At 54.9% G+C, this 25,790-nt stretch overlaps 1 protein-coding gene across 3 annotated transcripts in view; it reads left to right on the top strand.

Annotated features, from left to right (window-relative positions):
* ARHGAP22 (Rho GTPase activating protein 22) overlaps window positions 1–25,790 on the top strand; it is a 207,630-nt gene that overhangs the window by 101,010 nt on the left and 80,830 nt on the right. For all 3 annotated transcript variants that reach the window (XM_058299128.2, XM_023587781.3, XM_012523850.3), the window contains exon 3: window positions 11,027–11,114. In XM_058299128.2, the coding sequence (XP_058155111.1) occupies window positions 11,027–11,114 (88 nt within the window). The remainder of the gene's footprint in view (window positions 1–11,026; window positions 11,115–25,790) is intronic.

The raw sequence follows: 25,790 nt of genomic DNA, 5'->3' as shown, positions 1-25,790 counted from the left end.
ATAATTTGTTAGGAAAATAACATTCACACTTAAGCATTTTCCCGTAAAAGAATCAAGAATAATTTTTCTTAAATAGCTTTTTTGGGGTATACTTGGCATATGATGAACTGCACACATTTAACATGAACACTTTATTATTGTTAGAAAAGTTGTGAGTTTTCAAAATAATCATGCGTAAACTACATGATTCACTGCTTTGATTTATGCATATACCAGTGAAACCACCACCACAAAGTAATAAGCATATGTATCTCTCCACAATGTTCCCTTGTGTCCTTTTGTAATCCTTCCCTTCTGCTCATCCTGACCCCTGACCCCTGACCCCAGATAACACTGATCTGTTAGTTTGCATTTTCTAGATTTTTATATAAGTGGAATCATACAGCGCATACTCTAGCTTATTGTCTGGCTTCTTTATTCAGGGCACTTATTTAGAGATCCATTCATGCTGTAGCATGTATGAATAAATCATCCAGCTTTACCATAGCATTCCATTGTATGGACATGCCTTTGTTTATATCTATTCACCTGTCGATGGCCATTTGGATTGCATCCAGTTATGGGAAATTAAAACTAAAGCGGCTATGAGCATTCATATACAAGTCTTTGTATGGATATATAATTTCATTTCTCTTGGGTGAATACTTATGAGTGGGAATGGGATGGCTGAATGTTTTTCCAAAGTAGTTTTACCATTTTACATTCCCACCAGCAGTGAGTGAGAGTTTTAGACTTCCTGCAATGAGGCCAACACTTGCGTTGTTTCCTTATTAATGGATTTTGAGAATGCTTAACATATTTCAGGTACAAGTCCTTTATTAGATGTGTGATTTGCAAGTATTTTCCTCTAGTATTTAACTTGTCTTTTCATTCTCTTAAGTGTCATCCAAAGAGCAGTAGTAACTTAATTTTATAATTAGAGTCCAAGTTTATCAGTTAGTTCTTCTATGGCTCATGCTTCTGATGTTGTACCTAAGAATCTTTGCCTCATCCAAAGTCGTAAAAGTTTTCTACTAGAAGTTTTCTATTTTTGATTTTTTCATTTAGGGATATGATCCATTTTGAGTTTATAGTTTGTATATGATATGAGATGTGAATTGAAGTTCATTTTTTGCACAAGAATTTGCAGTTTTTCTACCAGGTTGAAAAACACGAAAGCACTGCTCTTCCTCTGCGGAATTGCCTTGCACCTTTGTCAAGTTCAGTTGTCTATACACGTGTGGTATCTTTTTTGTAGTCCGCCAGATTTTCAACATAAACAATTATGTCATTTGTGAGTAAAGGGCAGTTTTACCTCTTCCTTTCTAATCTGGACAACTGTTATTTCTTGCCTCATTGTGTCAGCTGGGACTTCAGTACAATGTTTATTGAAGCAGTGAGAGCAAACCCTGTCTTGGTCCTACTCTTAGGGGGCAAAGCTTTTAACCTCTCATCAAGTATGATACGATGTTAGCTGTTGAGCAAGTTGCCTTTCTATTCCTAGTTTGTTAAGAATTTTTTCGGGGGTGGATGTTGAATTTTGCCAAATGTTTTTTTTTTTCTGCATCTGTTGAGATGATCATATGTTTTCTCTTTTTTAGCTTGCTAATATGGGAAATTACGTTGCTATTTCGAAATTAAACCACCTTTGCCTTCCTAGATTAATATGGTCATGTTGTACTTTCCTGTTTTATATTTTGTTGGATTTGATTTGCTTTTGTTTAGTTGAGAATTTTTCCATCTATATTCTGAGGGATTTGGACTGGAGTCTTCTTTTTGTGTGATGACTTTGGTAGGTTTTATATCAGGGCAATGCTGGCCTCACAAAATGAGTTTACTGTTCGCCCGCTTTTTCAATCTTCCGGAAGGTTGATTGGTATTGTGGAGTCATTAACTATTTGATAGAATTCACCAGTGAAGCCACCTGGACCTGGAGTCTTCTTTGAAAGGAAGGTTTTTAGTTTCAAATTCAATTTGTTTACTATATATAGAGTTATTTGGGTTAGCCATTTCTTCATGAGTGTGATTTGGTAGTTTGTATCTTTCAGGTAGTTTGTCCATTTCATGTAGTTGCCAGACTTATTGGCACAATGCTGTTTATAGCCTTACCTTGCTATACTTTTAGTATCTGAATAATATGTACTGGTGTCACCAATATCCTTTGAGATACTGGTGATTTATCTTCTCCCTTTCTCTCTGATAAGTCTGGTTAGAGACTTATCGATTTTATTGATCTTCTCAAAGAACTCTTTCAGTTTCCTTGATCTTTTTCTCATATCTTTCTATTTCTCAATTTTACTTATACACCTTCCGATCCTATTTTCATTTTTCTTTTTTAAAAAACTACTTTGGGCTTAATTGCTCTTTGTCCAGTGTTACTGCAGCTGCGGTCATTGATTTGAGACCTTTCTTATCTACTGTAGGCATTTTCTAATTATTTTATTCCTGAAGTCCTCCTGTAGAGGATAAAAATCTCACACATTTTTATATGTTAAGTTTTCATTTTTACTTGATTCAGAATACTCTCTTTTTGATTTCTTCGTTGACCCATGGGTTATTTAGAGGTGAGTTCATTAGTTTCCAAACAGGTGGGGATTTTCCAGGATCTTTCTGTTACTGACTTTTAATTTAATTCCATTGTGGTCACAGAACACATGTTGCATGGCTTGAATGCGTTTATATTTATTGTGACTTTTATATGGCTATCTCAGTAAAAGTTCCGTGTGCTTTTCAAAGACTATGTACTTTTGTTGAGGGAGGCAGTGTTCTATAAATGTTAATTAGGTCAAGCTGGTTGAGAGTGTTTGTCAGGCCATCTAGATCCTTGCTGATGTTTTGTCTTTTGGTTCTATCATTTATTGAGATAAAGAAATTGAAATTTTTACAGTAACTGTATATTTGTCTGTTTCTCCTTAAAGTTTTATCGCTTTTTGCTTCATGTATTTGCTTTATTTAAGTGCATAAACTTTTAATATTGTTATGTTCCTTTGATGAATCGATGCCTTTATCAATATGAATTGCACTTCTTTTATCCATTGTAATATTCTTTTCTTTCTTTTTAAAGATTTATTGATTTATTTCTCTCCCCCACACACACCCCGTGGTCTGTTCTCTGTGTCTGTTTGCTGTGTGTTCTTCTGTGTCCGCTTGTATTCTCATCAGGCGGTGCTGGGGATCTGTGTTTCTTTTCGTTGTGTCATCTTGCTGTGTCAGCTCTCTGTGTGTGTGGCACCACTCCTGGGTGGGCTGCAGTTTCGTACGGGGCAGATGTCCTTGACCAGGGGCCACTCCTTGTGTGGGGGGCACCCTGACATGGGGGCATCCCTGTGTGGGCCGGCACACCTTGTGCGCAGCAGCACTGCACGTGGGCCAGCTCACCACACGGGCCAGGAGGCCCTGCGTATCAAACCCTTGGACCTCCTGTATGGTAGGTGGACGTTCTGTCTGTTGAGCCACATCTGCTTCCCATAATATCCTTTGGTCTGCTTTGTCTGATTGTAATATAGCCACTCCAGCTGTAGTTGTTTAGAGTCAGCATGATAGGTCTTTTTCCATCCTCTTACATTCACCTACTTTGTCTCTATATTTAATAGTTGATTCCTGCCTTTTAGAAAAATACATTCTGGTAATCTCTCCCTTTTAATTTGGGGTATTCAGACCATTTTCTTTTAATGTGATTGCTGATATGGTCAGATTTGTATGTTACATCATCTTGCTATTTGTTTCTTATTTGTCCCATCTGTTCCCTACCTCTCACTTGTTTTCTGCCTTCTTTTGGATTAATAAAAAAATTTTGATTCCATTTTATTTCATTTTCTGACTTATCAGCTTTAATATTGTTTTGCTATTTTAGTCATTGCTTTAGGGGTTATAGCATACAACTTTAACTTTTCATGGTCTACTTTCAAGTATTATACAATCTCATGTATAGAGCAAAACCTTAGTTTTGTCCCCTCTCATTCTTTGTGCTCTTGTTGGTACACGAGTTGTTTTTATATATTTATAATGCTCACACTATACTACTATTCTTTTCACTTAAACAGTCATTTATCCTGAAAAAGATTTGCATAATAAAAAGTCATACGTTTATTTATCTAGTTACCATTTTCAGTAACCTTTATTTCTTTAGGTAGGTGCTCATTGCCATCTCATAGCCTCTTCTTCCTGCCTGACAGACTGTCTTTAACAGTTCTTGTGGTGTGAGTGTGCTGCTCATGGATTCTTTCTGTTTTGTGTATCATAAAGTCTTAGCCTTTGTTTTTAAAGGATAGTTTTGACGGGCTCAGAGTGCTAGGGTGACACTTGTTTCTTTCAAACTTTAAAGCTGTTGCTTCATCGACTTCACACTCTCATTGTTTCTGACTAGAAATCTGCTGCATCCCTATTTTTATGCCTTTAAATGTACCACGTCATTTTCCCTCACAAGTTTCTTTTTATAACTTGTTTGAGCCATTTGATTAGGGTATACCTTGGTAAACATTTCTTCATATGTTTCTTTTGCCTGGGGCTCTTTGAACTTGTCAAATCTGTGGTGTTCTAGTTTTCATAAATTTGGAAACTTTTCAGTCATTTATCAAATATTTTTTCTGCTTACCTCTTTCTAGGGCTCTGATTACAGATACATGAGGCTGATGGGCGCTGTCCCACAGTTTGCTGATGCTTTGTTCATTATTTATTTTTAAGATTTATTTATCCTCCTTTCCCTCCCCCCACCCTGCTGTTTTTGCTGTCCATGTCTATTTGCTGTGTGATCTTCAGTATCTGTTTCTCTTTTTATCTTCTCTTCTCAATTTTTCTCCTCTAGGATTCACAGGGATTTGATCCTGGAGCCTCTCTGATGTGGAGAGAATTTCCCTGTCAATTAACTGGGCCACCTCAGTTCCTGGTCTCTGCTGCACTTCACCTTGACTCTCCCCTTCATCTCTCTTTTGTAGTGTCATCATCTTGCGGCGTGACTCACTTGTGCAGGCACTGGCTCACTGTGCAGGCACATTTCTTCTTTTTCACCAGGAGGCCCCATGGACTGAACCCGGGTCCTCCTATATGGTAGGCAGAAAGCCTATCACTTGAGCCACATCTGCTTCCCTGTTCATTATTTTTTTTAATTCTCTTTTCTATCTTTGTTTCATTTTAGATAGTTTCTACGCATAGGTTTTCAAGTTCACTAACTTTTTCATTTGCAATGTCAAATTGGCTGTTACTCCCCACTGGTGTATTTTTCATCTCACATAATCTTTAAAGATTTGACTTGGTTGATTTTACATCATCCACGGAGTGCGCCATCTTAGAAGCATATCCTTTGGCCTCAGTCAAACATTCAGATGTTATAGCCCCATCCAACATCTCACTGCCACCTCATAAGAGACTCCAAGCTAAAACCACTCAGCTATGCCACTCCCAAATTCCTGACCACAGAAATCATGTGAGAAGATGTTTATTGTCTTAAGCTGCTAAATTTTGGGGTAATTTGTTATGTAGTAATAGATAGCTAATACATACAAAACCTGACTTAGGAGTCTTGAATTCTGAGCCTCCTCACCGGCTTCTGATGGTTGCACCTCATCCTGGGTTCCCTGTTGCTGGGTCACCCTTCCCTGAAAGGACCCCCAGGGACCACAGGTTTCTGAAATAATGCTGGAGAATGTTTCCCACCCCATCTACCCCCAAGGTCTAGAATAGGCTGCTGCCTCCAAGTTTTCTGTAGTCTTGCTGCTCCCCCCATCCTTCTCCCACCATTGTGATCCAAGCCTTCAGAACCCCATAGTAAGTATGCCTGAGTCCTCGTTGGGGTGGGGGGAGGTTTAGACAAGTGCGATGCAGCAAGACTGATTCACTAGGCTGCTTTCTCTTAGTCTGCAGTGTTCCCAGAGTTTGTATTTAACGTTGCTATATGTGACAGTATGAAGTTCTGTGAATCCCCCCCAAAAATCATGTTCTTTGAACTAATGCATTCCTGTGGGTGTGAGGCCCTTTGTTTGCATTAGATCCAGTTAAGGGATCTGGATCAGATTGCTTGTGATTAGATGGGTTTAGGACCTTTGGTTGGACTACTTCCGGGAGGCGTGACCTAGGTTACATCTCCACCCTCTCGCTGGGGTCTTATCTGAACTGAGAACTGAAGGTGGAAACACACAGACAATCGCCCTTTTTACCCTCTGCATAAGGACAGACTCCAGGATGTCCTACAGCTCCAGAAAGGCAGAGAAACCCCAAGAAGCCAAGAGCAGAGCCGAGAAAAACCCTGGAAGGTTGGGAGACCCGTGGCTGGAATCCGTGGAGAAGCTGAAGCAAGAGCCCTGGAAAGGCTAGGCGCAAGGAGCAGCTTGCAGCTGACGGAGAAAGCAGCCTGGAGGGGAAGGCAGCGCCCAGGCGGTGAGTCGTCGTTTTGTCTTGCCACAGGTCAGGACACCAGGATCTGCCTCGGCCGACTTTGGACTCTGATGATGCCTGGATTTGAGAGTTTTCACAGCCTCAGAACTCTAAGCTTTCACCCTATTGCATTTCCCATTATAAAAGCAAACCCATTTCTGGTCGTTTATATTGGCAGCAAACTATGACACTATACCAATGATTGGTTTCTAATAAACCCTCTGATTTGCCAATAATATGACATTTGCCGTCTCCCAAAAGCCCTCCTGGAAGGTGGGCCCTGCCCGTTTCTCAGAGGCTGGCATCAAGAGCGACGGGGTTTCCAGAGCGCATCGTCGGGGTTTCCGTCCTGCCCCACACAGGCCCGCCGGGGCTCCCACCAGCAAGTCCACAAAGTTGGGAGCGGAGCCCTGCTGGATGCAAACACAGCGGCCGCCCCTGACCGTCGGTCACTCCGGCCACCGCCCTGGTGCACAGCCCCCTGCAGATGCCTCAAGTCCGCTGCAGCCCCTCCAGAGGAACTGAGGTCTGCAGGCTGAGTCAGTCCCACAGCTGGGCTCCAGCACATGGGCGGGGGGTTGTGGCGTCGCCTTCATGTGCCTGGCGGTCTGCATGCTCTCTGCACCCAGGGCCCCCCTGCACAGCTCGAGGGGCACAGTGTGTGCCTGGTCCCTCCCCAGGGCACAGGCGTCCAAGCCCCACCGGGCACCACGGTAGGGAGCTCGGCCCTCCCCCCCAGAGTGCTGGCGCTCATTTGGGGTCCTCAGGGGAATGCACACCTGGGACACCAAGGTCTGGGACACCGTCCTTGTGTCTGGGGGTGGGTACTCGTTGTCCTTGTGGCCTGTGCCCACTCCAGGCAAGGGCTCGGCCGGGGCCCCTGTGCACATACATGTCAGCGTTCGATCCTCCCGGGGCTCCTGGGATGGAAGTCCTCGCCCTCCTGCAGAGGAGGGAACGGACGTGCTGGCTGACTGCCTCCTCCCAGTGCCCTAAGCCTGAGGCCCTCCAAGTGCACGCCCCCGGCCAGCAGCAGCAGAAAACAGATGAGAAGTGCTACCTCCAACCCCTCCCGAGACCCCCGGAATCAGAAACTCCAGGCCTGGGGTCCAGCTGGTGCCACGACTTCCAGCCAGTTGTTAAACACTTCCATTATTAAAACTCAAATCATGTAAACCTCTAAGGAAACCGACCATATTAACAACAAAGGGAGGGAAGCAGACTTGGCCCAGCGGTTAGGGCGTCCGTCTACCACATGGGAGGTCCGCGGTTCAAACCCCGGGCCTCCTTGACCCGTGTGGAGCTGGCCCATGCGCAGTGCTTATGTGCACAAGGAGTGCCCTGCCACGCAGGGGTGTCCCCCGCGTAGGGGAGCCCCACGCGCAAGCAGTGCGCCCCTTAAGGAGAGCCACCCAGCGTGAAAGAAAGTGCAGCCTGCCCAGGAATGGCGCCACACACACGGAGAGCTGACACAACAAGATAACGCAACAAAAAGAAACACAGATTCCTGTGCCATTGACAACAACAGAAGCAGACCAAAAAGAAGAACATGCAGCAAATGGACACAGAGAACAGACAACTGGGGCGGGGAGGGGGAAAGGGAGAGAAATAAATAATAAATCTTAACAAAAAAACAACAAAGGGAATAATTCCTCAAACGCATCGCTTCTGCATCATGTCACTAGGTCGCTCTGATCTGTTCTCCTGAGCTTGGCCTCTACTGGATCTGGGTGAAGAAACCCTGCAGCAGGTATCTGCCTGTCTTTGCCAGAGCTGCTGTCTCCAGTACCACAAGTGGGCTTTGGCTTAGCAACAATTTCTTGGCTCGTGGCTTTCCGGCTAGAACTCCAGAGTCAAGGCCCTAGCCAGGCCTGCTGTCTCTGTAGCCTCCTGGCGCTGGTGGGCAGCCTGGGGTGCCTCGGCCGGCAGCTCCGCCTCCTCACAGGCCCACGTCCTCTCCTCTCGTGGGCTCTTCTGGGTTCCACTGGCCTCCGGCTTCTTCCTGCATGGCCTTCTCTCTCTTCTAGCATCTGGTTTCTTCTTTTATGAGGCCTCTGGTTTCCTGGACTTAGACCTGCCCTCATTCAGTTGGCCACACCTTAACTAAAATACAGCATCTTCAGGAGGTCCCCTTTACCTGGGGTTCACCCACGGGGTCAGGATGAGGCCGTGTCTTCTGTGAGGGGAGGTAATCCAGTCTACCCCTGTGCCCTCCCGGCCCCCCAGCCCCAACTCAGTGGAGTCAGGAGATTGGCCGTGGACAGGGTATTTGGCAGATTCTGCAAGTCGGAGCTGTCTCTTTTTTTTGGATAGCCTATTGGTAAACATTTAAGATTGGTTAAACATTAAATTTCAAATTGCTAACAAATTTAAATTGTTAAACCTTGCTGACCCAGCCATTGGTGTTTTGTCAAGCCACTGGATTCTGCTGCATGCTCAGATTTGAGGACCGCTCAGCTTGCCCGAGGGTCTCGGCTGGATACGTTCTACTGACGCCTCTCCCTTCTCATCACAGTCCTAACAGGTGCCACGCCCGGAACATGGACGGGCAGAGCCCCTCCGCGCCCACCCGCAGCCCCTTCCCACCCAGGACCGGGACTCGTGGGATCAGAGCTCTTGGTGTGAGCCAGGGCTCGAGGGGCCCACCTGGGGCTCACCTGGGGCTCACCTGGGCGAGGGAAACGGCGCGTCCCAGAGCACAGGCCTCTCCGGCGTGGCTTCTCGCCCGCCGGGATGAAGCCAAGAGGGCCGCATGGGGCCCAGCATCAGACACCCCTGGGCTCAGATCCCACCCACCTTCCTACAGACGGACGCTTCCCCTCTGCCCCTCTGCCTGCTCGTCCAGGAAGGCGACTACCGGGTGGCCTCCGCAAAGGCTGAAGGCATTGTTTCCGGCAGAGAGGCAGGAAGGAGTGTCAGCTCTGTCCACGGTAGCTGTTCCAGCTCTTCTCTTTCTGGTTAGGAAGTAACCTCGTCCTCAAAATTCTTACCCCGTTTTATGGATGAGAGGTACGGGGGCCCACCTTCACACCGAGATGCGGCTCAGAAGCAGCAGAGCTGGAGACGCAGCCCACTAGGCCGTGATGGATCTCGCCCACACCCTCTAACTAGCGCGTTTCCACATCCACGCCGCAGCCCTCCTAATTTATTCCCAGTAGCTCCGGTTCCCGAAGAAAGAAAGTAGCTGTTAATGCAGTTACGGTGCTTACCAGCTGGCTCTCCCGTCGATTGCTGTAATTTCTCTAAAGCAAGCATCTGTGAGTGAGGAAGCTGCTCTGCCTCGCGTTGTTAAAGAAGAGGAATTTCCTCGTGTCCTCGCAGCCCGAGAATCTGGCAGCCGTGTGGGAGGCTGCAGGCGCTCCGATAAAGCCAGGAGTTTGCTGGGGAGAGATGGGGGGCGGGGGGAGTGGAGAGAGTGTTCCGAGAGCACGCATGGGGCGTGGGGGCTGGAAGGGACCAGGATAGACCTATGACAGTGCCCTTTCCTGGGCAAGGGCCCTTGCAGGGAGGCTGCACGGAGCTGGGGCACACACGATACCTGAGTGTTTGCGGGTAGCAAACACTTACCCACGCTCACTGTGTGCCACTGCTCTAAGGACTGCCCAGTATCCATTCATTCAAAGCTGCCCAAAGCCCCACAAAGTGTGGTTACTATTCCCATTGCCCAGAGGAGGAAACGGGGCCCAGAGAGGTTCAGTAACTCACCAGAGGTCACGCAGCCCACCAGCTGCAGAGCCCAGACAGCCCAGCGGCAGCGCTGGTGTTTAAGATGGGTTTCCCACAAAGGTTTTTTTTTTAAAGTATCCAAGCTGCACACAATCTGAGTTGAGCAAAACTGAGCCTGCACAGAAATAAAGAAAGCCTCAACAGAGACGCAAGCTGCTGACACACAGAAGAGGAGGAGGGAAGAAGACTCTGCCTGTCCGGGGGTGGGGGCGAGGGAAGGGGAGCCGAGGTGGTGACAACGGTGCCTTGTCCCCTTGTGCAGGACTTCTGGAGCAGGAGCCTGGTGTTGCCGGGCTCTGGGCGGTGGGAGGTACCGTCCGCTTTGTACACACGCAGAAGCGGAGGCTCAGAGAGGTGGAGTGGTTCGCCTGAGGACGCCCAGTGGAGGTGCAGGGCCGGGACCCTGCACCTAGCCAGGCTGCCGCCCACCTCTGTCGTGCGCCCGCGCGCCCGGGCACGGCCTCCCCTGAGTCCCCGTGCCTGCTGTCTTGCCTCCACTTTCCGGGGAAGGAGGCTGGACCGAGACGGACCGCTCCTCCTTTGGCCCGGCCGTCTCGGGCACATGTCCTGGTGCAGTGTGCCAGCGTCCCCGGGCCAAGACAGACCTGCTCGTCCTTCGGCCCGGCCACCTCGGGGACATAGCCTGACCCAGTGTGCCAGCATCCCCGCCCTGAGCTGCTCCGGACTTTACTGCACCCCGAGGCTACCGGTCGGCTCCCTAGCCAGGGGGTGCCCGCGGGTGCAGCGCCCCTTCTAATCAGGGCATGCTCTTCCCCCTCGGGGAAGCCCCCGGGGCAGACGGAACTCCTGGACCGTGCCCGACGCGAGCGCGCCAGCCCCTCCCCGCGGGGGCCTGCTCTCCGCCTCTGCCCCGACCCCTCCGCGGCCCCCTCCCCACCGCCATCCTTCCTGGCCTCCTCATGCCCCGTGTTTGTGCTTCTCTCCACTTCAGGGGTTTATCTCTCTGCGAGGGACCCAGGTGACCGAGCTCCTTCCTGGCCCAGAGGACCCTGGGAAGCACCTCTTTGAGATCGGCCCAGGTAGGCCCGAGTGCCGTCCCGGGTCGGGCGCGCGGGCGCAGCTCAGGTGTGGGCCGAGCCTGGAGGGTTTGCGGATGTTGGGGGGGGTGGAGAGAAGGGTTGGAATATGCAGGCAACTAGTTACCTGGATAACCAGCCCAGCTCCTGGGTGAGAGGACAGCGGGGCTTTTAAATTCCCGATCCGAGAAGCAAAGAACGAGACCCCGCGGACGTCTCCGGGGTCAGGTGGGCGGTGTGCCGCTTAACCGGGTCAGACGTGCGCGGTGCGGTGCACGCTGCGGCGGCCGGGCGCGCGTGACCCCGGAGCAGAGACTCCGAGCCTGGCGGGGCTACTGTCTGAGCAGCTGCAGAATGGTTTTTTGAAGTTCCTGTTTTAACTGTGGTGGTGGCGGAGCTAAGGCGAAGTTGCCCCACAGACGCCCCGTTCCCAGAGCCAGCTGCTGTGCGTGGTTGAACTTGCTGTCCCCAGCAGCGGGGCCTGGGCCACAAAGCTGAGCCCGAGCAGCTCATTTGGGAGGTGATCCCCAGAGATCGGGAGGTGAGTCAGGGAAGGGAGGGAAGTGTTAAGGTGTGCGGATGAGCAGGCTGGGCAGCTGGAGCTCAGCTCCAGGGGGGCTTCTGGAGACGGTGGGGACGCACCCTGGAGTTGTCCCCCCCAAGGAGAGAGGCAGGGGCTGTTTCTCCACAGCCCACCCACCATGCTGGGAGCTGCCCGCCCCCTGCCGCCAGGAAGGCATCGGGTGGCGCGGCAGGTGCTGGAAGGGAGAGCTGCCAGTGTATGCACGGGGACAGAGCGGGCCGGGCAGGGTAGCAAGAGCAGCTGCCACGGCACCGTTCTGGTTTAGACTGGCTTTGGGGTGAGAGGGTGGGGGGCTGGGTGTGCCTGGGCCGTCGTGGGGGGCCCGGAGCCAGTAGGTTTGCCTCTCAGAGCAAGAGTGCCACTCGAGACTCTCCGACAACATGACTTGCCACGTGCCCCGTGAGCTGGTGGAGGGGTCAGCCGTGTGCCCCCGTGAGCTGTGGGGTGGCAGGGGTCAGCCCAGACGCAGGCCGGCAAGCCTGACCCTTGACAGCAGGCACGAGCCCATCCCGGGCTGGGGGCGGAGGCAGGCTCCACACCGGGAGTTCCGGGGGTCCAGCAGCCCCTCTCCCCCCACGTGTCCCGTGGACTAAAGCCGGGGCTTCCCGTGGGCATTCCTTTCCTTCCGCTGCAGGGACCGTGGTGCTGAGGCTGCCTCTTCAAAGGTGGAAACAGAGAAGCCGGGGTGAGGGTGGAAATCAAGGCGTGGTGGGCGGCAGAGCAGGAGTGAGGAGCGGGAGTGGAGCCGGAGTGGAGGAGAGTGGAGGTGACGGGACAGAAACGAAGGCGGGCCGTGCAGTCGTCTGCGGGGAGGGGAGCCCTGGGGCACGTGGAAGGAGGGGCCTGGGTAGAGCCACGAGGCCGGAACGGAGGGTCCCCAGGCTGCGGCCTCCACTCAGGAGGGACCAGCCCCGGCGGTGGCCTGTGCACCTGCCTGTTATAAGTCTTTGAAACGTTTCTAGGGCACAAAAGCTGTTAATGCCACCCTTGCAAGGCCAGTAAAGACTAACTCAAAATAACGGGTGTGCCCCCGGAGCTGGGAAGTGGTCCCCCCAACCCCACCCACCCGGCTCAGGGTAAAGGCGGATCATGCCTCTCCTGCCGCTGGCTCCCTGCACTTTGTTTTGCACACTCACTCCTCCACCCCGCGTTTTTAGGAAGCCATCCCCAGCGGCTGAGACAGGCACAAGCTAGGGGTCTGGGTCGGTGGCTTGGATGAGCACCTGGGGGGTTAGGGGGTCGGGCTAAAGCTGTTAGGTCCGGTGCATCTGACGAGTCGCTCTGCCTTGCGAGGAGTCCACGTCCGCTGGGGGCCCCCTGGCGGGTCGTGCACCCCCTGCTGTGTGGTGGCGCCTGGGATGCCTGGCGGGGGACAGGGGGCAGCACAGCCACCCACACGGCCCAGCTGGGGACCCGAGTTGCGTCAGACGCACAGGGAAGGGGCCGCGGAGTCTGCAGGAAGGAGCGCTGCCACGCAGGGGTGTGACCGCTGTTGACGGAGGCCCTGCCCTCGAGAGGCGGTCCACCGAGTGCGCCCCCCGCGGCCACCGGGCAGCTCAGGGAAGGCCAGCGTCCTGCAAAAGGGGAGGCCGTGTGGCCTGGGGCATGGGGTGGGGCGAGGGGAGGGCATGCCCCCCCTTCAGGAGACCAGAACCAGCACAGGAGCCTGGCCAGGCAGTGGGGAAGGAGGAGGCCAGTGCTGGGCCCCCGGGCACCCTTCCTCCACCTTGCCCTCTCATCTCAGGTCTGCAGGTGGACTGCCGGGTGGCCTTTCAGGTAGATTGTGAGGTAGTCTGCCAGGTGGGCTGCCAGGTGAATTGTCAGGTGGACTGTCAGGTGGTCTGCCAGGTGGCCTTTCAGGTGGATTGTGAGGTGGTCTGCCAGGCGGGCTGCCAGGTGGACTGTCAGGTGGATTGCCAGGCAGAGCTGGCTGGAGCCCCCTGCCCTCCCCTCGCTCTATCCTCCTTCCGCAGTTCTGAGACAGGGGCTCCCCTTATTTCAAAGAGCCCAGAACACCTCCGGGTCAGACGGCCTCTGTGCAAAGACCCACGTGATCCTCGCCTTCACCCGCTCTTCTACTGGAGCAGATGACCCAGATCAGCCAGGTGAAGAGCCTGGTGGATTCTCTCAGATCTAGGCCCCACTTACAAGGGCTAAGGTCACGGTGTCGGCAGGGCCGTGCCCCCCCGCAGGACCCCAAGGCTGGGTCTGTCTCCCGGCCTTTTCCGGCGTCCCGAGGCGGTCCCCGTGCCGTGGCCCCTGGCCCCTTACCCCCTTCACAGGTGCAGCCGCAGGTCAGCCCTTCCCTCCCACCCTCCTGCCGTGCCCGTCGGCCTCCTCGTCCACGTTTTGGATTCCCGTGCTGCCATCAGGCCACCTGCATAATCCAGATTAATCTCCCCGGCGCCGGGTCAGCTGACAGTGAGCGTCGTTCCAGCCGCAGCCTTCTGCCCTGTGCCAGGTCACCTGTTGGCTTCTCAGGGCCTGGGGATTAGGGTGTGGACACCTTTACGGGGCCACGAGCTGGCCTTTGCAACATTCCAAGCATCCTCTAAGGTAGGGGATGCTTCGATACCTATTTTTCAAAAGGAAAAAGAAAACAAGGATACTGGAGATCAGAAAGGGGCAGCAGCCCGCCCAAGGCCACACAGCCAGGAAGTAGCAGATTTGAGCCCAGGCAGCCAGGTCCACACCCGCCTGCGCAGCTGCCCTCAGCCCGGACACCTGGCCACCTGAGGCTGGACTGAATCTGGCACATTTCCTACCCAGGGCCTGCTGGTGCCGGGCTTCTGGGCCTGAGCAGAGGCAAGTGGGCCACGCCCTGGCCCCAAGCCCTGCCAGGGGTCTCAGTGGAGCACCAGGCTTGTGCCCCCAGAGCTGCCCACCGGGCTCTCCGGCCTTTGTCCCCGCCGCCATAATGAAGGCCGTGGGGCAGGGCACGGGCAGTTGCTGGGCGGAGAGGGAAAGGGGGACGGGCGGTGGGCAGGGAGGCATCCAACCAGCCTCTGGGGGGCTCAGAACACGTGTCGGGACTGCCCAGGGCTGCTGGGCGCCGGCCACTTCCCCGTCAGCCCTGGATGGACAGGGCCTGGGGGGCTGCACCCCGAGGCCAATGGCTGGGTTCGGCTGCAGCTGGCAAGCCTCCCCTGCTTTCCAGGCCAGGGGCAGTGCAGCAAGCCCAGAGAGGGCCTGCAGCTTTCCTGAGGGCGCACAGCGGGCAGGGAGGGGCTGTCTCACTCGGTGCCAAGCTTTCAGCTGTGGCACTTTCTTGCTGAGACTTCAGCTCTGGGCCTAGCTGGGGTTAAAGAACCGAAAGGCTGGACTGACGCTCCCTTACCCCCAGCAACACCCGGTCACACGAGGCCCCGGGGACGGCCGCCTTCTCCGGGTGGGCCTCTGCTGCGTCCCTGGGCTGGAGCCAGCCCCGGGGGTCCCGGGCTGAACAGCCCCGTCTCTGCCCTCAGCCCAGGTGCTCGGTTGAGATTCCTCAGGGGACGAAGGCAGGGATGCACCTCCAGGGGGCCGTGACAGTGTCCTGCAGCCTTGGGCACAGCCCCGCAGGGCTCCGAGGCTGGAAGACGGGCTGGGGGCCGTGGGCGGGGGCTCTGGGGCCCCTGGAGCCTCCTGGGAGCTGAGCTGGAAGGACCTGACACGGGAGGAGGGAGAAGGGGCTCGACTGCCCCCTCTGGGCCCCGTTCCGGCCTGGGGAGCGTCCTTTGCTCACCCCCGTCCAGCGCCCCGAGACGCGGGAAACCTCGTGGCGGAACTGAGAGATGACCCCGGGTGCCGTCACCCTTCCAGGCAGCCACGTAACGTGGTCTCAGCTCAGCTTGCGTTCCTTGGTGGAAGAATGGGCCGTTTTCATCCTGCCTGGATTGAAAATGTGGAAAACTGGGCTGTGGGCGCCCTCTGGTGGGCAGAGCTGTCACGCTGCGCCCACCCCACCCGTGCTCTGGCTCCCAAGCCCCTCGGATCCTGCCTGCGTCCCCCCCCAAGACCCTCGGGGAGTGGTGGGGGGTGGGGCCGTGTCAAGGGAAGGACAGGACTGGGTGGGGAGGGCGCTGCTTGAGGTGGGGGTGGGGGGCAGGTGCGTCTGCACCCGAAGCCACTGAATGCCCGTGAGTACCGCTTGTGAAGTTTAGGGGGGAAGCGGATGTGGCCCAGTGGATAGAGCATCTGCCTACCACATGGGAGGTCCACAGTTCAAACCCCGGGCCTCCTGACCTATGTGATGAACTGACCCATGTGCAGTGCTGATGTGCGCAAAGAGTGCTGTGCCACGCAGGGGTGTCCCCCGTGTAGGGGAGCCCCACGCTCAAGGAGTGTACCCTGTAAGGAGAGTTGCCACACGTGAAGAAAGTGCAGCCTGCCCAGGAGTGGCGCCGCACACATGGAGAGCTGAGACAACAAGATGACGCAACAAAAAGAGACACAGATTCCCGGTGCTGCTGATAAGGATAGAAGTGGTCACAGAAGAACACAAAGTGAATGGACACAGAGAGCAGACACCTGGGGAGGGAGAAGGGAGCCCAGAAGAAGGGGTGGCCAGCATTTTGTCCTTATTTGGACATCCGCTGGCATCTCATGGACCCCAGGCAGAGAAGATAAAACGGGATTGCAGGCAAACGGGGGTCTTCCAAGGAGAGGGGCCAGCCACACACCCCACCCCAGGCCTCTGTCCAAGAGGCACAGGATATAAAGCCCTACCGTGCACAGGCCCAAGAGACAGTGAAGAGCTGCCCAGGGGGCTGCGGGCTTGCGGGAGCCCCGGTGGGGGCGGAGGGGCAAGGGCCTCTGGGGCCTGGGACCGGATGCCTTGGCTGGGAGCGAGCTGGGATTTGGGGCCAGCACTCCCCCAGGCCTCCGTGCCAAGCCTGGAGGCACACAGTCCTGCCCAGGCTGGCTCAGGGCGCTGGCCTTGCCCACTGCCCCCTGCCCGCCCCAGGGCCAAGGATCCGGTTCTGGGAAGAGTGTGGGAGAAGCAGAGCCCTCCCTCCATGCCCACCTCCGCCCCAAGGCCGTCCTGCTTGGCGGGAGGGCACAAAAAGAGCGCGGGCCGATGCCAGCCCTGGAGAGTGGAGAGCCAAGAGCTGCCTGTTACCCAAGAGCTGGGAACCCAGTGTCATGCTGGACTCTGGTGGAATCATGAGTGAAGCCTGCCCGGTGGGCAAAGGGCTGGGGGCCGGGGCGGTCCCTGGAAAGCGAAGCCCTCCACGTCGATGCGCCTTTGACCTTGGCCTCGCGGTGGATACTGAAACACCCTGTCTCAGGGTCGTGACGCCAGCGAGTGTGTCGGCTTTTCTGGAAAGTCGGAGTGAGTGTTCCTGACTGGCGAGCAGCCGGGCGCCCAGCCTCTTCCACCTGCCACTTCGCCGCTGGCCAGGGCACCCTGGGCTTGCTTTCCTGGCACCACTGCCCCGCGGGGCAGACGGCCGCGGTCCACTGCAGCGGCCCCCCTGTCTGCCACCTTCTGGAACCCCGTCACGGGGCGGAGACAGCCCGGCAGGCGTGGAGCACAGCCGGTGGTCTCGACACAGCCCGGCAGGCGTGGAGCACAGCCGGTGGTCCCGACACAGCCCGAGGAGCCGGTCCTCCCCCGCAGCACCCACAGGCGCCAAACTGACCTACGGGACGAGCCTCACGCAGGGGGACCCCCGAGGGCTTCTGAGCACAGTGAGAACCTGCCCGGTCCCGCGGGCTAAGCCGGAGCCAGCGCCACGTGACGAGGGGGCGTGTGGGAAGAGTGACCGTGAGGACAGGCCACGCCCCTCTCCCCCGGTTTCATCCCAGAGGCCTGGCCCGGTGCTCCCTGCGTCTCGTCATTGAGTTAGACACACGTTTCAGAAGCAACAGGGAGGAACGCTCGTGGAAAAAATAAAAGTCGTCGTCTGCGCTGGGAAATGGGGCAGGGCAGGGCTTCTCGGGCTCCGGCAACCGCGGGGTCTCCTGGAGGGCTGGCGGCTGGGGCGGGGACGTGGCCTCTGCCCTGGAGACCAGCCGGGGACTTGGAATCCACAAGGGGAGTTGAGGAGGGGCTCTCAGCAAGAGGGAGGGGGCCTGGAGCAACCCGGGGTGGGCCAAGCTATACAGGGTCGTTTCTTTAACCTTCTATTTTGGTTTTTGTTTTAAAGGTTTTATTTTTTATTTTATTTTTATTTCTCGCCCCTCCTTCCCCCGCCCTCCCCCAGTTGTCTGCTCTCTGTGTCCATTCGCTGTGTGTTCTTCTGTGTCCACTTCCATTCTTGTCAGTGGCACTGGGAATCTGTCTCCTTTTTGTTGTATCATCTTGCTGCATCAGTGCTGTGTGTGTGCAGCGCTACTTCTGGGCAGGCTGCACTTTCTTTTGCACTGGGCGGCTCTCCTCATGGGGCGCACTCCTTGTGTGTGGGGGTCCCCTACATGGGGACACCCCTGCGTGGCAGGGCACTCCTTGCGTGCATCAGCACTGCGCATGGGCCAGCTCCACACGGGTCAAGGAGACCCGGGGTTTGAACCGCAGACCTCCCATGTGGTAGGCGGATGCTCTATCCGTTGAGCCAAATCTACTTCCCTTTAACTTTCTATTTTGAAATAATTTCAAACTTACAGGAAGGTTGCAAAAATAATACAAACACAATACAGAGAAATCCAACCTACCACCTACCCAGATATCCAGATTTACCACCTTTTAACATTTCATCACATTTGTTACATCACTCCATCTATCTATCTACTTATCTATTTTTCTAAACATTTGAAAGCAGATTGTATATGTCATGCTCCTTGAACACTTAATACTTCCGTGTACATTTCCTAAGATCAAGTATACTCGTTACATGAACACCTGCAGCACGGTTTTCAAGTCCAGCATATTAGTGTGCTTTAAAGTTGGCAGTCCATACTCGAATTTTTCCCTGTGTCCCAATAATTGCCATCTTGGCCTTTTCTCCTCCATTATTTGATCCAGTCCAGGATCCTGTGTCGCATTTACTTCTTCTGTCTCTTGAGTCTCTCTCTAACTGTGGAAACAGATTTACAACATCAACTTCCCCATCTCAGCCCCCCCCAGCACTCTACTCCAGGAGTGAACCCCATCCACGGTGCTGTGCTACCCTCAGCAGCACACACTACCAGAGCTCCCGCAGCACCCCAAGTGCAGACCCTGCACCCAGTACTTAGCCACTCCCAATGGGCCCTCCCTCTCGCCCTGGTCACCTGGACTCTACTTCTCTCTCTGTACCTTTGCAAATTCCAGTGATTCCACATAAGAGGAATCCTACAAGAGCTACCCTTTGCATCAGTCTTATTTCACGCAGCATGATGACTCGGGTTCATCTACACTAGCACATGTGTCAGAGCTGCATTCCTTTCTACAGCTGGGCAATATGCCCCCTACGAATAGACCACTTGCCTTCTTCTTACCCAGCCATCTTCTGACTGTTGTGATAGTCCTGCTAAGAGCCAAGCTGTGCTCTGCAGGGCTGATGATCACAGGAGGAGGAGGGGGGTGATTTTTGGAGGTGTTGATGCGTGCTTTGCTCTGCCTGCCCCTTTTCTTCTCCCTGTTGGAAGCAGTGAGCCCCCTCGCTCTGGGGAGGGTTCTACCCCAGGTGCGGGAAGCCGAGGTCCCCTGGCCCACTGTGATGGCGGACTGGGCGGCCTGTCTGCAGACTGGTCCCCTCGCCCCCTTGGACATGACCTCCCAGGGCACAGGCCACGGGGTGGCTGCCCAGGCCCAGAGTTCCTACCAGGCAGCTCCCCTCGGCCACATTTGGGGGGGGCCCGCAGAGCCTCCAGCCCACCAGCCACGGCTGTGACACAGCTGTGGGGGCCCGAGGGACCAAACGCAGCCCATCCTCATGTCCACTCTAATGGACTTTAGTGCAGGTGTGGCCCCAACTGAATTAGGGTGGGCCTTGGTCCTGTTCCTGGGGACCCCACAAAGAGAAAGCCGCGGGGACGAGCCAGAGCTCAGAGTCGCAGGAGCCCAGAGGAGAAGGGGGGACCCCGAGGGTGGCCGGCCAGCCGGAAGACGCTGACCCCGGGAGGAAGCCAGCTTTCCAGGCCCCCAAACCAGGGCCCGTAAGTCCCTGTTGCGAAGCCAGCCCACGGTGTTTGTCCTAGCAGCTGAGAACAAAGGCAGGGAGCAGGGCCACCCCAAAAGGAACCGGGGGCTGCCAGCAAGGGGGACCGGGCGGCAGGCATGGGTCCCTGTCCACCGTCCCCATTCCAGACGCGGGGCCACGGCTGCGTCTCCAGAGAGCTACCCCAGGGACCCCTGCCTTTCCTGGGGGTCTCCATGGCTCAGGCGCAGCCTTTCCTCCCGGGAGTGTGAGGAGGGGCGGGGGGCCGGGGACAAGCCCAAGAGGACAGGGGACGGCCGCCGTGGCCCCGAGAGAGGAGCAGGAGGAACGCGCCGGCGCGCTGGAGCAGAGGGAGGCTCAGGCGTGGGACCAGGGGCTGCTCGGAAACCTGCGCCCCCGGGCCCCATCGCAGAACGCCTCTCTGCTTTGCTTGGGGCAGACCCTTGTGAGAAAATGTGGGGCACCCTGATGGAAGCGCCCCCATTTAGAATCCGGGCAGGTGGTCTGCTCACCGGCCGGGGCGTGAGTGTCCAGGCCCAAAAAACACCCTGCGGGCAGAGGGCCTGGGCCGGGGGCGGCTTTGGGGGCCAAGGTCAGAGCAGAGGATGCAGCGGCTTCCCCTGGAGATCAGGGAGACCCCGTCGATGGTGCCCAGGCATGCTGGAAGGAAGGCTCCGGGACCGGAGACGGGGAGCTGCCCCAGGGGGAGGGCCTCCCTGTGCCTGGCTGGCTTGCTCCATGCTGCCCACCCCCAATTTCAGAGCCCGGCCACGCCACCAGGCGCTGCGTGGTCTTGGGCCAGAGGCGGAATGTCCCTCGTGCGTCATATGCAAATCAGAGATTATCACAGGGCTGAGTTCCCGGTTCCAGGGGGTCCCAGCTGGGTCCCAGGCCCCTGCTGGGTGCTGGAGCTTTGATATTCTCCCCGCCTCCCTGCCATCTCACGGCTCTTTGTCACTACGGCTTCACTGGTATCTGCAAAAGATAACGACCCCAGCACAGGTGCCCTGGTAGGGCCAGAGGGGCTCCTCAGTGGTCAGGGAGGTCTCATGTGAGCCCAGCCTTGGCAGGAGAGTTAGAATGATCCAGAAGGGCAAAGAGAAGGGCATTCCTAAACGGAAAGGGAGGGGCGATAGATGTAAAGAGGGGCCTGGGAAAGCATGGCATGTTGGAGCAATCGGGAGGGACTCTGGGTGGTGGACAAAGGGCTCGGACTTCAGCCACGAGGGTCTTCAGTTCGCAAGTGGGCTGGTTAAATATGTCAGATCACGGAGGGACGGTGGCCGGAGGCGGCTGGACATCGGCAGGTTCTACGCCTGTCGGCGCGCCTCCCTGCCACCCCCCAGCAGTGTCCACAGAGGAGACTGAAGAGGGGAGCTGGGGCCTCGCCAGAGCACCCAGGGAGCCGCGTGGGGGCAGCTCAGAAGCCGGGCCACCTGGGGCCACTTGCTCTCTTGTGCCAGTGCAAGTTCACATCCACGTTGTCCGGGGCCCAGCGAGGGGGCCTGGCCCCTCACAGTGGCTCTGGCTTTGTGGCCCGTTTCAGTGGCCCCCAGACCCGGCTCAGCCCCTGACTCCCTGGAGGAGCCAGGGCAGGCTTTTTCCCTTCTCTGGGCCTCGGTTTCCCCATCGGGCCTGGGTGACCTCCGGGGTGATGGTGCATGCTGACATTCCTTTGCCAGAGCTTTTGACTGCACCGAGGGGCTGAAGGCGCCGGGGCGATGAGCTTGCAGCGGCACGTCCTTCTCCAGCCCGGGTTTGGAGCAGACGTGAGCACTGCTGCCCGCTATCTCGGAGGCCTGACCTTGGAGTGGAGCCAGCCCTCACCGATTACTCCATACAGGCGGACGGATCCCGCGCTCTTGACATTCTCAGAGCACCCCGAGCTCATTAGCAGCCTCCGGCGCGGGATGCTGCTGCCGGCCCGCCTCGGCCCCTGGTACCAGCCAGCCTCCTATCAGCCTGACCTTGCACGGCCCCGCCGAGTTTGCCTCCAGAGCGCCAGGCGACGGGTAACGCCTGGCAAAGAAATTATACGAGGCTCACCAGAGACCCCCGCCCCTGAGAACGGGAGGGCCGGCAGAGAGGAGAATTGTTGCTTATCCTTCCCGCCTGGCAGTCTGGCCCTCCTGCCTGCAGCTTACGCCTCTCAGCCAAAGCCAGGGCCGGTGTGGGAAACGTCCATGGGTGTCCCTGCAAACGGATGCCCTTGAAGGAGAGGTTTGTTCCCTTAGCCGAAATCAGGTTCTAGAGCAGCACTGCGAAAGAGAAGCAATGCAGCCGTACATGCTCTATGTTAAAGAAGAAAAGGATAAAACCAAAATTAATTTTAATAACGTATTTTATTTACTCCATTATATCCAGATTATTATCATTATGTAATCAATATAAAAATTGAGGTATTTTGAATTTTTTTTTGAAATCCAATGAATATTTTACACTTAAGCCCATCTCAATTTGGACACTACATTTTCATTGGAAGTACTCACTCTGTTCACTTTTCATAAAAATTACTGTTGAAAAAGTATACCCAGTTATGCCAAACCTCCTGAAAAGTGTTCATTTCTAAACTTAAATGTGAATTAATTAAGATCAAGTAATACTTAGAACCGTCCATCACACTGGCCACGACTCAAGCGCCCAGGAGTCACGCGTGGCAGCTTGCACGGTGGCCAGCACCGCCCAGCACGGGTTGGCGCCACAGTGTAGCGCCCGACGAAGAATGAGCAGCTCAACTGGTACCGCAGGACGAACCGGGAGGAGGGGGCTTTATTTCCCAGGCTGCTCCAGGAGATGCCTCCGGTGGGTGGGCTACCATGGTGGGACTTCGTTTGCTCGTGGTTTTGAGGCTCAGAGAAAGGCCCCATCAAGATGTCATCAGGGCGGTGTTTTCTCCCCAAGACCGTGGCGTTCCGGGGCTGGTGGGTCCTTGGTCCCTTGCTTGTCACGTGGCAGGCGCGTGGCGGTGACCTCTCACCTCCCCCTCCTCTCCTGGGCTGCGCTGATGCTCAGCTCCCGGCTCGCTCTGGGGCTTCCTTCTGTCTGAATCCCCTTCTCTTATGAAGGCCTCCAGGCCCGGGAGCGAGACCCTTCTGCTTGGGTGGGGCCCCCTTGGCTGAAGGAGCCTCAGCAAGGGTCCTGCTTACAGGAAGCGGACTTGGCCCAGTGGTTAGGGCACCCGCCTACCACATGGGAGGTTCGCGGTTCAAACCCAGGGCCTCCTTGACCCGTGTGGAGCTGGCCCATGCGCAGTGCTGAGGCGCGCAAGGAGTGCCCTGCCATGCAGCGGTGTCCCTGCAAAGGGGAGCCCCACACGCAAGGAGTGCGCCCCGTAAGGAGAGCCTCCCAGCGCAAAAGAAAGTGCAGCCTGCCCAGGAATGGCGCCACACACACGGAGAGCTGACACAACAAGATGATGCAGCAAAAAAGAAACACCGATTCCCATGCCACTGACAACAGAAGTGGACAAGGAAGAACACTCAGCAAATGGACACAGAGAACAGACAACTGGGGCAGGGGGAGGGGAGAGAAATAAATAAAAAATAAATCTTTTTTTTAAAAAAGAGTCTTATTTATGCTGGACTCCCGGCCCCAGGGGTGGACTACGTGTCAGAGTGGGATTTTCTGGGCCGCTTAGCTCCCAGCCACCACAGTCCCTAAATTAACACTTTGCAGGACACAAGGAGCATGAGATTCTTAAAATGACTTGTTGAGTTTCTCTTTAGAGAGGCGAGTGGGACGGGTGTGGCAGGCGTCCGAAAGAGTACTGGCTCACTCATCCGCCCGATCCCCAGTGAGTGGACCCACACCCCTGTGGGAACAGAGGTGGAAACTGAGGCATGGCACAGTAAAAGTCACTCAGCCAGTGGAAGGTGGAGTCCAGCTCCCACCCCCGGCGAGTCGAGCTCCCTCATCTCACTCTTCCCGGGGCTGCCAGGGCAGAGGGCTCAGCAGCGCCGGGACGAGGGACCACCGACAGGAGCCCCAGCCCACCCCAGGGAGTGACCGGCGCTGGACGGGAAAGGGGTGCTGCGCGGGCCAGCCTGGAACGGAGCTGTCAGAGAAATTCCTTCTGCACACTGTCAGCTGGATTAAATCCCTCGATAAATCAGGATGCGGGAGGAATGCAGCGGGGATTAGGGGGCAGTCCAGAGGCGCCTCTGCGAGGGCACTGCGCTGAACAGAGCCGGCCTTCCGCGCCGGCCCCTGGCGACTTGGCGCGGGGCCCATGGTTTGCAGCATCGCCGCCACCTGGGCTTGTTGGAGATGCCCGGAGCGTCACCTGGACCTTCGGAAACCGTCTGTTCCTGCCACGTCTCCCGGCGGCTTATGTGCACATTGAAAAGGGGAAGCGAGCGGGTATCAGCCCTACTCCCTGGACCCCGACTCCTGAGGGAGAGGATCACGCTACGTGCTCACAGCTTTGCTCCAGGCAGGGTGTCTTCGATGACAGGAGTCCTGGAAGTGACCGTGGAGGAGGCGGACACCGGCCACGGAGTGGAGCCTAGTTCTCGGGCTGCGACTGGCCCGCAAACCCACGCGCTGATTCTGGCCCACAGACCTATTTTGTTTGGCTCGTGAAATATTTTTAGAAGCAAGAGCCTTTACTGCCTGAATTCTAGATTTCTGTCCAGTAAATGCAGGCCTGCTCTCTTCATATAAGCTATTGGCAGGTGCCAAGCCAGCACTTCCCCCTTTAGACAGGGCTGCAGTGTTCTCTAGTTGGCCAGAATCCCCACCAACCCCTGCTGCCCCCTCTCTCCTGCTTTGTAATCTGTAAGGATTACTTAATTCTATAGGGGTTTGAATCACTGATCCCTAGGGTAAATAATAGAAAAACTCAAAAAACAATTATGGCTAGAAAATGATGGTTCTCATTGTGTTGGCTGAATCATTTGATGTCACCAAGTACTTGGAAAGGCGAGGAACAAACCCTGAAACATGGAGAAAGTATTGCACCTCTGCACAAGAGGAAGAGATGGGAGGAAGGAGAAACGCTTGGCAGAGGCGCAGCGTCTGTGCAAGGTTGTCTCCGAGCCGGGTGTTGATTCTGCCGAAGGTGGGGCGTTAGCGCCTAAGCGTGGGAAGGGACGGGAAGAGCTGCTTCCAGTAGTTTCCTCGGGAGCTATGGATGGCTGCAGAGGGCCAGCCCTCCTGGCAACTCCGGGAGCAGTCAAGGCGAGCCCCCAGCTGCTGAGGATTTCCACGAGTGTTCCAGAGATCAGCAAGGAAAGGGCCCAGCTGAGAGATTTCCAAGGCAGATGGCATGGATCTATTTTGGAAAGAAAGGAGCCTGGTAAACTACATATGGCTAAGCTGTGTGCTCCCTAAATATTTGTTGCTTTAATGAATGAATCAAGGAATGCTAGCTCTAAGGCTTTGAAGCACCAGCTTAATGTTCCTAGTACGAAGAAAAGCATGTGACACCTGCAAGCTTAATTCCTTCTCGTCAGGAATAAACTGGTTTATGAGAAGCTTTGGGGGCTTGCTAGCCTTGGGGGCTCGCTGTGGAGTCGCGGTGAAAGGGGAGCTGCTGTGGTCACACAGTCTGAGCTTTTGTCCTGCCTCAGCCTCTCCCCAAGGCTGGGGCCCTGAGCCAGACACAAGCCCCTGTACTTCAGGCTCCTCATCTGTAAAATGGCCACAGAGAGAGTTTAGCATGGTGTCTGGTGCCCGGTAAGCTATTGCTGAGTGGCTGCAGTGGCACCGACCATTGCAGTTGTCAGAGTAAATTAACATGTAGGAATGCAGTTATTTATTCCCTGCATTTCTAAAATTCAGTATTGATGATTAATATTTTCCATGGAAAGAAAAACGGTGTCCAGAATACATGAAATTTTTAAAACCAGCAAAGCAATTTTATACATTTCAAATAAAAAATGTGTAAGCATTAAAAGCAGTAGTGAAACATAAACTGATAAAATATAAGCATTGAAAATATTGCTCTTCAACTCAAAATTATTAGCAGATGAAATTAATTACAGCTGCTTATTCAAAAATATTAAACAGAATCCTATCAAATGAAATTTTCAT

This window comes from Dasypus novemcinctus, chromosome 6 (genome assembly GCF_030445035.2).
Source record: "Dasypus novemcinctus isolate mDasNov1 chromosome 6, mDasNov1.1.hap2, whole genome shotgun sequence".
Taxonomy (NCBI): Eukaryota; Metazoa; Chordata; class Mammalia; order Cingulata; family Dasypodidae; genus Dasypus; species Dasypus novemcinctus.
This window is presented reverse-complemented; position numbering and strand designations above follow the sequence as displayed.